Source organism: Myiozetetes cayanensis, unplaced genomic scaffold, assembly GCF_022539395.1.
Source record: "Myiozetetes cayanensis isolate MyiCay16 unplaced genomic scaffold, myiCay2020 scf1, whole genome shotgun sequence".
NCBI classification, from domain to species: domain Eukaryota; kingdom Metazoa; phylum Chordata; class Aves; order Passeriformes; family Tyrannidae; genus Myiozetetes; species Myiozetetes cayanensis.
In genome coordinates, this window is record NW_026086604.1 from 121,902,418 (window position 1) to 121,914,619 (window position 12,202).

Genomic DNA, 12,202 nt, shown 5'->3' on the forward strand with positions numbered 1-12,202 from the left:
TTTGTCTCTTCAGGTTGAAGCTGTATCAATATCTCAAAGCAGAAATGTCAGCCATCTACAAAGCATCTTTTCAGGACAGTGCTACAATTTTGTTTGTGTAAATGTAAGCAGTTAGGATGCATGCTTTTACTTTTGCACTTAAACTTGTTAGTAATGGTAAATATAAAGTTTATTATTTCTGTCCTCATACTGCATCCATTTTAATGTTTGATGTTTCTGATGTGCACCAAACTGGACTTTTGAGCATAATTATGTTGTTAAACCAGCCATGAATTCTTGAACAAGAGGGATGAAACTGAAAGTAGTTGAAGATTCCCTTTTGTAGATGTTGTATTGAAGTGAATTTTCTCAAAGAAAGGTCTGTCATATGTGTAGTCATCTAACTGTGCATTACCACCATGGTCTAAATTAGTGTTTCCCATTCTGGGCATATGCAATGCAATGCAATCTGTATTTGGGTCACGGTATGGGAACAGGAAGGTTCCCATGAACCATAGGTTAACAACATCTAAGACCAATCAAGACCCTTAATCTTGTTTTATATGTAGATATTTCTTAAGGGTAATATTATTAATCTCCATTTTTTTTGAACAGCTATAACTTTACCAAACAATACCATTACATTTGTATAGTAAAACCACGCAACTAACCAACCCAAAGATCCCTAAACAAGAAAAGTGATGTGTTAGTTTTTGGTTGTTGTGGGTTTTTTTTGGTTGTTTTTTTTTTGTTTTGGTAAATGACAGATCTTTGAGTTCTATTTTCATAGTTTTTTATGATATTTTTTTATATAGTTTTGATGTTTTCCATAATTCTAGACATTTATTTTCATTTAGGATAAAAAGCGTGCCATTCAAGAAACCCAGCAACTAGTGCATATGTTGGAAAAATCAGATATTCCTCTCTTATATCCAGTTGTCCTTATTTCGGTAGGTAACTTCTGTAAGTTACTGTAGAAAGCATCTCATGAAATTTTAAAAATGTTAGACTAGGTTTAAACTTCTACTAGCTCAGAATAAAATTATAAATTCAAACTGTAAATTGGACTCTGAAGAGCCTCATTTGCACTTCAACAAGTGCATGCTGTCAGGAAATAAACTGACACTCTCAAATGACAATTTATTAGTTATATATTTCTATGAAAGACTCGTTGTGGCTGGCTGGTTGTACTGATCTATTAACTCCTGCCTTGCTGTCGGGCTCCATCTCTGCTGGGGATACTGCAAATCATGTATTGTGCTTCAATGTTCAGATGAAACAGAATTAAGTGGCTTTATTTTTTTGTATGCTATGTAGTTTATTCCTAGTTTAAAATTATTGTTGCTTTTCTGGTCCCTGTCTTAAAAATTAACTTTGAAGTACTTTGCAATATAACTAATACATACTTTACTTACTGAGGTGTTATAAGACTGATAAGTCTATATCTGGTATATGGTAAAAGTTTTAAAGTGTACTTTTGGCTGAATTTTTCATTGTTTGAAATTAATGCCAGAATAATAATGAATCTTATTATTTGAAATGAATGCCAGAATAATTTACCAGTTCAAATGACAGCTGAAGTGTACATGATTTTTATTTTATTCAGACTGTTAAAAAGGAGAAAATATGAGCAGATTTGAAAGTCTCCATGCAGTGTAACCAGCTCTTATTAATTCTGTCATGTTTTCTGGCTTAATAGGTAGGAATGAGAAGTATTGGGTGGAATGAGAGTCAGTAATGCTGTCTATCACAAAGAGTGTGACTCTGGACTTCATTTATTATACTCTCCAGTGATTACACAAGATAATATGTTGCTATTTTAAAGTATAATTCCATATATGAAGCTCTTGAAAAAGGAATATTTTTCATGGGTCCTGAATAGTTGCTAAAGTCCACAGTCAAGTGACCTGGGGGTAAAACTGAGCATTTACTTTGGAATTTTAGCTGAAATTTAAATGATGAAATTTCATTACTGATCTTACAACTAAATGAGATATCGTGAAGATTCATTACTTTTACAAGGGAAAAAACTTGTGTAGAATCACAGAATTGGTTTGGAAAAGACTTCTAAGATCATCAAGTCCAACTATTAACCCAGCACTGCCAAGTCCAGCACTAAACGATGTCCCTGAGTGCCACATCTACACATCTTTTAAATACCTCCAGGGTTGGTGACTCAACCATTTTCCTTGGCAGACTGTTCCAAGGCTTGACTACCCCTTCTGTGAAGAAATTACGTGCCTTCCATGCTGTTGCCCATTTACAAGGCTACTGGATGTGGAAAATGCTCTTTTCTGGACTGAGAATGTTTTCATTAGTCTTTTATATCAAGATTATAAAAAACATTTCTGTCTATGTTAAATTTTGGGAGTGTACAGATAAAGTTGGAGTTGTTCATCAACCAGCTAAGGCAATAAAAGCGTGGTTATTTTGTGCCCAATTCGTAGCTACTTTCTGGTCAGGACTTTGAATTAAATATGGTTTTTAGTGTGACATACAGAATGTGAGAACTTAATATTGTAGCTATAAATATTCTGGTCTTAATATCTCCTAAGGAGCAAGTATAAATGCAAATAATGCTTCACTGTGAAACTTGGGGTTTGCCCCTGAGATACTAGATCTTCAAACCATTGTAGAACCCAGCACTATTTTTAATGAAAGTGCACTTGCTTGAGCAGCCTGCTGCATGCACAAATTGTTCAGGTGAACTCCTTCAAAAATAGCCTTAGGAGGAAATTATACATTTAATCTGCTTCCTATACCCCAGATCCAGCAACTACTTGAAATATCCCAGAACTAGAGAGCAGATAAAACTCTCATAATGAGGTGGAAACAGTTGCTAACATTTAAAACATAGAGACACATATATTTGTTAAAAGTATCACTTAAAAATGACATACTCTAATTGCAAAGTGGTGCTACACTTTCATTTGATGGAAGTACTACACTATCTTCTAGAAATACAAGAAGGAATAAAGAGGAAACCTGGAAGTTGTGTTTTAAATTACTAAATAATTAGTTAAACAAATCATTATCTCATATTAATCACTGGGAAGCATTGATGTCCTTTAAACTTCTGATCCCTAAACCTCATTACAGATGATATGGGGGACAAAAATTTCCTTCAGCAGTTTTTAATTAAAGTCAGCATTGGGTGTCCTCTTCACTGAGTCTCATGAGTGAGATTTCCCTCTGCTTTATTCTTTCCTATATACTTTGTTTAACTTGTAGCCTGAAAGAATTGTTCATGAAAAGTCCTACAAGACACTTTCTTTTGGTGTAAAAGGGCATATTAATAGTTCTCAGACAAATGTGAATCAAAATTTTAAGCAATACAGTGACATTTAAATACATAGGTCTTCGGTACCAGCTGGAAGGGAGAGATTATGCATTTCTACTCTCAGAAATAAAACTCTTTCTGGTAGTGAAGAATTGAAAGCGTAAATGAGGAGAGCAGCTAACTGCTTCCATTTTAAACTCCTAATTAGGAACAGTCTAATGTAGACTTGTGTGTAATTGGAAAGTTCTTGTCTGTTCTTTGATTTCACGACACAAGCAACTTTTTCATAACAATCTGATAATTAAGAGAAAAAGTTTTATTTTTCCTTCCAATAGTCAGCTTCTTTAGCTGTAAAAATGAAAGGTGTTATTATTGTGTCAGATTGTCTGTTTAACTGGCCCAGTAAAAGGATGAGCTTGCACTGGACATGATGACTTCTGTCCATATTTCTACCTGTCAGTTGCCATAGATTTCAAAGTCTATCCTTCATCTTGGTGCCTGACAGGATTATTTTGAGGCATCTGTAAGCTGAAGCAGCAATTGTGCTACCGTATTTGGACAAAAGGAAAGATTAATAATACAGGAGAAATAGGAAACCCAGAAGAAAATTTCATGCAATTATTTGTTCGCATCAAGCCAGCGTCCTCTCCAGCTCTATTGTAACCAAATTAATCATATTCTTAAACTGACATTACTTTTTTGAGCAATACCTGTTCGTGTTTGCAGATGCAATGAATGGCTATGATTTTTATTTTGTTGCTATAACTTAGGGTTAGAAAGAAAGAAATGCTGGTACTTCAGCTCTCTAGCTGGAATACTTTGCATTTCAGTATGATAGCAAATTTGAGAAAAATCTGTTTTTAAAGCTGTGAAACAGGTTAGTGGTAGGGAGGAGATAGGTTGAGTTCTCTTAAAATAGTAAGTTTTATAATTTCTTGTAAATAGCTGTATGTGAGCAGTACTTAACCTTTGTTTTGGGTAAAAAATAATAAAACAGTGAGTATGTGAAAATTAATCTCTGCCTGTGTAGTAGAAGACCATAGCTTTGCTTCTGGTGAGTATGCACTTAGACAATAAACAGCTTTTTTAAAAAGTATTGCTAGTAAAAATGAGTGAAGACCTATTTTCTGTCAGGATAAATTGAACATAAGGTACAAAGAGAACTTGAAATAATTTTCCCAAGCACTGGTCTCTGGGATAACCTCTATACTTCTACCTCTGTGTAGTGGTTAAAGATAAATTTTATGATGATGGAATCATTTAGCCAGAAAAATGTTTTTCTTTTAGGGGGAGAGGTATTTCTGCTATTAGTAGATGCTGAAACTTTATATCATCCTTCATTTGATTTCTATAGTTCATAGAAGCTTTGTAAAGTAAATTGATTACACTATGGAATACATAAGCCTTAGGAAAGGGTTGAACTAGTTGATAACCTCCCAGGAAATACTAGTTCAGATCCTGTAAGACCCACCATGTTTGTACAGCATCCCTGATGGATATGAGACCTGCCTTTCCCTGATCAGGAGCTCAGGATAGTCATATCCCTATCTTCTTTTGAAGTAGCTTCTGCTTTTTAAACTTGAATTGTTATCTTGACATAATCCAATTTAGGCAACAATATGCTATACTGAAAGGATAGTATATTCAAAATAAACCTTTAAAGAATGCAGTTCTGTCTTGAAAACCTTGAAGATGCTTAAGAAAAACACCTGTACTTCTGTAGTACCCTGATAGTAAAAAAAAAAACCAAACCTAAACTCCAACCAACTGTGAAAACTAGAATAGAACTTAGAGAAGAATGCTGTTTGTTTTCTGATTTAATTGAATATTTTTAAGATGCAGTTATTACATTCTGTTCTGATGTGTTCTGGTTTCATTGTCTTTTGAAAAGAAATAATTTTCATGTCACTAAATGTATAAGCAAGGGAGTTCAATAGTAATAGAAGCTAGCTAAGAAAAACATTTGTATTTTTATGTGTGCTTAACATAAAACTAACATATAAATAAAATTTGGTGGTCTAGAATGGTACACTATTGAAAAAGTGGATTTTTTTCTTTCCTTACTTGTTCCCTTGCAGGTATACCTGGATATATCAGGAAATAATTCTTTCAGCATTGGGATGGAAGAACTAACAAGCATCAAGAAATTTGCAAGGGAAACTAAAAAGAAAAACATTTTAGTTTACGGTCTCCTTATCCAATATAAGGTATGTAATTATTTTTCTATGTGCAAATTATCTTCTTTTGCCATTTATATGATTAATGATAGAATCTTCATTTAAAACAAAATCAAAGGGAAATAAATATGACTTGAAAAGGATTTTTTTGAAGATTCTTGCCTGTTCTTGTTCAAAATTCAGACAAGCCTGTAGTTATAGGCAAAAATGTAAGCTTTTTGATTTGGGAGGAATAAATGGTAAACATTTTTTAGAAGCACATGAAGACATGAGGACCGTTTTTGCTTTTCTGCTTTGAAACTTGCTTTGTGCAGCATTGAAAAGGTAAAAAATTAGTAAAAGTACATTCAGTCAGTGATTCTGCCATATTTTACGTCCCTCATCAAAACAGTGTTTGGTATTCAGGGGACAGGAAGGGCACAGCATATAGGTGTTGAGACAGTGTCTGTCTCTGTAATAGTAGCAAATTGCCTCAGGTGGAAGCAAAAAGGGTTACCGCTCCAGCATCCTTTGTACTCAGAAAAGCTATTTAAAATAAACCACTTTACCTGGGATACATGTTATTTCAACCTGATGAGTGGGCTGCCTTGCCTCCAGTGCAGATATAGTTATGCAGATTCTTAACTCAGTCAGCAGTGAAAGTAGTAAGTTAGGTATTCAAATGAAATCTTAACAAAGAAGAATAAATGTAATCTTGATTGGTTTTTTTTTTTTTTTTTTTGGTTGAATTAGGTGTTTATATGTAATTGATTAAATATAACTATAGTTTTGTATCTTTTTCTGGTATACCAAAACCTTGATTATCCCTTCAAATTCTGGGCTTTATTAAGAGCTATGAGTATCAATACCTATCAGTTTGTGCTTTTATAGACTTCTGATGCCAACAGAATATGAATATTGCTATTATATGATGTTAGTTTGTCTCTTGTTTGTAAAACATACAGGGGAATACAATTATTTTCAGTCTTCTTTCTGGTACTATCAAACCCCATTTTTTTCCAGGGTGAACTGGCTTCCTTTAGTAAAAACAATTTGAATAACTGTTGGAAACAGCTCTGAGGCACCTTAGCATGGTAAAAAGTAACATTGCAAATATTACTTTAGTGTAACTATAATTTTTTCCTTTTAAAATTCATTGAGTATTTAAGTGGATCAAATGGACATATGTGGATAGCACTGGTTAGTAAAGCTGACTGGAAAAAAGGACAACTTTTATAATCTTCAGTGGATTTTTATGACTATGGCACCAAAACATTTTACATTAACAAGCATGTAGAAGAGCAGTAAGAGATCTGAATGGAAGTTCCTGATCCTTGGTGGTAAGAGAATTGCAGCAGACTGCTGCCTCCATTTTTAAAAAAATAAAATTCTAGAATCATTATCTTAGAAGACTGCAGGCAGAGTCATTATTTATTAGCATGGAAAAAATATTAAATAGAGTAAAACACTTTGCAAAGTAAGTAAACTACTTCTAGTTATCTATCTTATTTTAAAATGACCTTAATACACATCCTGCTCACAAAGACAGGGATATAGTCTTGAGTTCCTGCTTGTCAGTGTTTTGAAATTATATTTGTATATGTGTGATATATGTATCAAGTTTTCTTTTGGCTGCAGATCTACAAAGAACATTATTTGTTTCTAGTGAAGAGCTATGGAAAGATTTGACATATGAATCTAGAAATGGCATAACCCAAACTTTATTGCTAGTCTGGCTGAGACTGAGAGAGACTGTGAACAAAAGCAGTTTGTTACATGAAAAGATATCTTTCAAACAGGTTTGGCTTTTTTTTTTTTTAAGTCCAGAACACAATTTGAGAGTCCCCAAGGTATTTTACTTTTAGTACAACCCATTAATCGGTAAATTCCATGCTCGAGGATGGAAAGGTAAATTTCATACAGGCATAATGGGCAGTCCAGGAGAAGTGGAAACACAAAAAGCACCTGATGCTGTAATGCAGGTTACTCAGTCTATTTTTGCAATATCTCCTGTCACTGTCTGCTTTCCAGAAGTCCTGGAAAGCTATAGTTTGGTTCAGAGAAAGAGTGGTGACAGATAATTGCTTCATGGAGCTTACCTCTAACTGACAGTTTTCTATCCTCACTACCAGTCATACATTGATAGATACAGATTTACTAATTTGAAAACAGGGATAAAATGAAAGGGATGAGAAATTTATTGAGGCACATGACCATGATAATACTGAGGTGAAATTATGTTACATTTAAGAGTTATACGATTAAGTGGGTGTGATGGTATCTTGGTATTAAAGAATATGGGGGCAGTCTTTCAGATTCTGCATTAGAAAAGCAAATTTGTTGAAATATTTTATATAACGTAAAAAAATGTAAAAAAACCTATAAATTTTTTAATCTTTTGGACCGGGAAATTATATGCTTTTGGAACAGAGGAGTATATTTCGTATATGTCGTGGTTTTGCTCACCAGCCCATCCCTGGGGCTGAGGATGGTTTTGTCCAGGTGATTTCCGGACAAAAAACCAATCAAAAAGTTCAGTGACGCCTTTGCTAATTACATCTTTAAGAAAACGGAAGAGAAGGTTGTGGCGCAGTTGAAATTAAGAGCAGCAGCCATGTAGAAGGGTAGTGGGCCCGAGGAGGGCCAAGGCCCCCTCCTCCCCGGCTTGGGCCGGGGGGGGCAGGTGCAGTACTGAAGCCTCCCTTCTCTCTTGTGAGAGAGTGAAGAAAAAAAAGTTTAAAAGACGAACTGCTTAGATGAGAAACCGCTGCAGAAGAATTCCAGCCATGAGATAACAGGATTTTCCAAGGTCGAAACTGGCAGCACAGGAGAGAGAAGAAAAGTTCGAAGGGGGGAGAGCTGCTGTTTTTCTCCCTTTCGCTCTCCCTCTCTTCAGTAGGGTAAAGACTGAAAAATAAAACCCTGCCACCTGTGAAAGTTTGTTGGGGTGAAGAGACCCCCCGTGTGGCTCACAGAGGAACTTGTGGATACACCAGAGATTTGTGACTTTAACAGAGAAAGCCTTATGCTGGAGTAAAAGCGGCTCAGGTGAGGCAGAGTCCTGTTAAAGACTTTGTGACCCTCGAAGGGATCGATGCTTATGCTGGAGCGAGACGGCTCAGATAAGCTTGGGATCTCAGTGAGAGATCCATGCTGCTGCTGTTGAAGATTTATGACCCTGACGGGTATTAGAACCTACGCTGGAACACAAAGCGGTTCAGGTAGGGATGTTGGGATCCATGTGTGGGATCCGTGCTGCTGGTGCTAGAGAGAACCTACGCTGGAGCAGAAAATGGCTCAGGTGGGATATTGGGATCCAAGTAAGGGATCCAGACTAGACCCATGCCGAGAAGTCAATCAAGGACTGTTCTCCCATGGGGAGGGACCTCCATAGGGAAACAGGGGTGAACTCTTAAACCATTATCCCCTGTAACCCTGTGGAAGAAGATCCATAGTAAGCAAGTGTCCCCTTGCAAGCCTATGGAAGGAGACCCTTCAGGACCTGGGTAACCCTCAGCCTTCGGTTTTAACCCAGGAGGGGGTAGGCCCAGCCCTGGAGGCCGACATAGAGATAGAGAGAGAGATAAAGAAGTTCCAACTGCGACGAAAGTGCTGCAGAGTTACTGGAGAGAGAGAGAGAGAGCTGGAATTCTGAGAACAAAAAAAGGACTGCTTCTCCTCCTTGGACTGATATAAAGGGAAGTGGGGGGAGAAATATCTTTTGTAAATACATAATACCTTTTACTTAAGTAGAATTGTTGTAAATATAATTCTTTAGTGTTAGCTTGTTAATAATAAATACTCATACTTTTTTTTCAATTCAGTCTCTTTTTATCTGCATAAACCTTCTCTCAACTGATACTAATTGTATGGGAGGTATAAAAGTAAATTGAGCCAGAACAAAACCACGACATTTTTTGGTGGAGAATGCGGGCAAAGACTGCCCAAAAAGGCAATAACTAAAGAATCAAACCCCAACATTTTTAGTGCCTCATGTGAAGAATTGGCCATAATGATTTTAAGATAACTGAGAGAAAGGTCTGCAGACAAAAGTAGGCTGACCATGTGTACTGTGGTTGTAGTAGAAAGAGAATAATAGAGTTAAAATATTATAGTAATATTGTTTTAAGTTTTAATAGAGTAATTTTTAGTTATAGTTTGTCTATTTATAATTATATGTTTATTGTAGAATTTAAAATTTCTTAAAATGTAATTCGCAAAGGCGAAGGAGGGAAATTGTCGTGGTTTTGCTCACCAGCCCATCCCTGGGGCTGAGGATGGTTTTGTCCAGGTGATTTCCGGACAAAAAACCAATCAAAAAGTTCAGTGACGCCTTTGCTAATTACATCTTTAAGAAAACGGAAGAGAAGGTTGTGGCGCAGTTGAAATTAAGAGCAGCAGCCATGTAGAAGGGTAGTGGGCCCGAGGAGGGCCAAGGCCCCCTCCTCCCCGGCTTGGGCCGGGGGGGGCAGGTGCAGTACTGAAGCCTCCCTTCTCTCTTGTGAGAGAGTGAAGAAAAAAAAGTTTAAAAGACGAACTGCTTAGATGAGAAACCGCTGCAGAAGAATTCCAGCCATGAGATAACAGGATTTTCCAAGGTCGAAACTGGCAGCACAGGAGAGAGAAGAAAAGTTCGAAGGGGGGAGAGCTGCTGTTTTTCTCCCTTTCGCTCTCCCTCTCTTCAGTAGGGTAAAGACTGAAAAATAAAACCCTGCCACCTGTGAAAGTTTGTTGGGGTGAAGAGACCCCCCGTGTGGCTCACAGAGGAACTTGTGGATACACCAGAGATTTGTGACTTTAACAGAGAAAGCCTTATGCTGGAGTAAAAGCGGCTCAGGTGAGGCAGAGTCCTGTTAAAGACTTTGTGACCCTCGAAGGGATCGATGCTTATGCTGGAGCGAGACGGCTCAGATAAGCTTGGGATCTCAGTGAGAGATCCATGCTGCTGCTGTTGAAGATTTATGACCCTGACGGGTATTAGAACCTACGCTGGAACACAAAACGGTTCAGGTAGGGATGTTGGGATCCATGTGTGGGATCCGTGCTGCTGGTGCTAGAGAGAACCTACGCTGGAGCAGAAAATGGCTCAGGTGGGATATTGGGATCCAAGTAAGGGATCCAGACTAGACCCATGCCGAGAAGTCAATCAAGGACTGTTCTCCCATGGGGAGGGACCTCCATAGGGAAACAGGGGTGAACTCTTAAACCATTATCCCCTGTAACCCTGTGGAAGAAGATCCATAGTAAGCAAGTGTCCCCTTGCAAGCCTATGGAAGGAGACCCTTCAGGACCTGGGTAACCCTCAACCTTCGGTTTTAACCCAGGAGGGGGGTAAGCCCAGCCCTGGAGGCCGACATAGAAGAGAGAGAGAGAGATAAAGAAGTTCCAACTGCGACGAAAGTGCTGCAGAGTTACTGGAGAGAGAGAGAGAGAGCTGGAATTCTGAGAACAAAAAAGGACTGCTTCTCCTCCTTGGACTGATATAAAGAGAGGTGGGGGGGGGAGAAATATCTTTTGTAAATACATAATACCTTTTACTTAAGTAGAATTGTTGTAAATATAATTCTTTAGTGTTAGCTTGTTAATAATAAATACTCATACTTTTTTTTCAATTCAGTCTCTTTTTATCTGCATAAACCTTCTCTCAACTGATACTAATTGTATGGGAGGTATAAAAGTAAATTGAGCCAGAACAAAACCACGACAGATGGCATTGAAGGAGCTGTGAAGCCCTAAGAAAAATTATTAATCTTTATTTTCACTTCTTAAATGCAGTGTTTATTTGGTATTCAGAAAGAGATATCAACTATTTTTATGAATATTTTATACACCAAGAAGATAATCAGAAGAATTAAAGGAAAAGGCTTTAATGTGTCTTATAAATAACCTGCTTTGTACCTTCCATTTGTTCAAAATTGAATGCATAAGCTGGTACACAAATAGTTATTTCTCTTGTAAACATCATGCATGGAATATCAAATTACTGGTATTGGTACTAAGATTGGATCCTCTTCATAACAGCTCTATTTTACATCCTGAAAACACTGTTAATTTAAATTTCAGTTGTGAAAATATTTTTTTCTTTTCTAAAGCACTTCTAGAATATTAGAAATAGTTTACTCCTTCAAAATACAAAAGGGAAAAGTGTAATCAGTAAATTCCAGAGTCTGAACTTATAGAGTTAGTTTTTGAGGATTTTTCAGATGAGTTGAAGGAAATAGCTGACAAACAAGGTGAATTAAAAATAGAGAGAAAAATCCATTTTTTATGGAAGATGCTACTGGCATATGTTGATGAAAATGTTAGTAAAATTCTAACTGCTTTGATTTATTGAGTAGTTCACCTTGAAAATAGCAATGAATACTATGGAATTATTCTGTATTAGAATAAGAATCTTTGTATTAATGATAGTCTGTTAGGGTGTAATGCAGAATAGCAAATTCTGAACATTAAGAGGAAAGCCTATAAAAAGAAGCCAAGTTATTCTTAAATAAACAAAATTTTACTTTAAAGGAGTCTTAAGAACTGCTAAGAAGCCAAAGAATATGAAAGGTAATATAAAATCATTTTAACCATACAGGGGTGGAAATATATTAATCTTAAAAGCATTGGTTTATATCATTTGAACTACAAGATTTGGGAGGAAACCTCAGCTTCATTTGGTAGTAATTTGTTTTCCATGCTCTGAGCAATGGAGTATTAATGAACTTGGGCCTTGATCTCACACATGTGGATAATTATCTTTAAACATATCCTAGGTAGTTAATGGGTTTATGCTTAAATATGA

At 36.5% G+C, this 12,202-nt stretch overlaps 1 protein-coding gene across 1 annotated transcript in view; it reads left to right on the forward strand.

Annotated features, from left to right (window-relative positions):
- The window catches only part of CRPPA (CDP-L-ribitol pyrophosphorylase A), a 110,530-nt gene that overhangs the window by 59,683 nt on the left and 38,645 nt on the right, over nucleotides 1–12,202 (forward strand). The window contains 3 exon segments of the mRNA XM_050332672.1: nucleotides 14–103; nucleotides 837–929; nucleotides 5,338–5,466. Coding sequence (XP_050188629.1) covers nucleotides 14–103; nucleotides 837–929; nucleotides 5,338–5,466 — 312 coding nt within the window.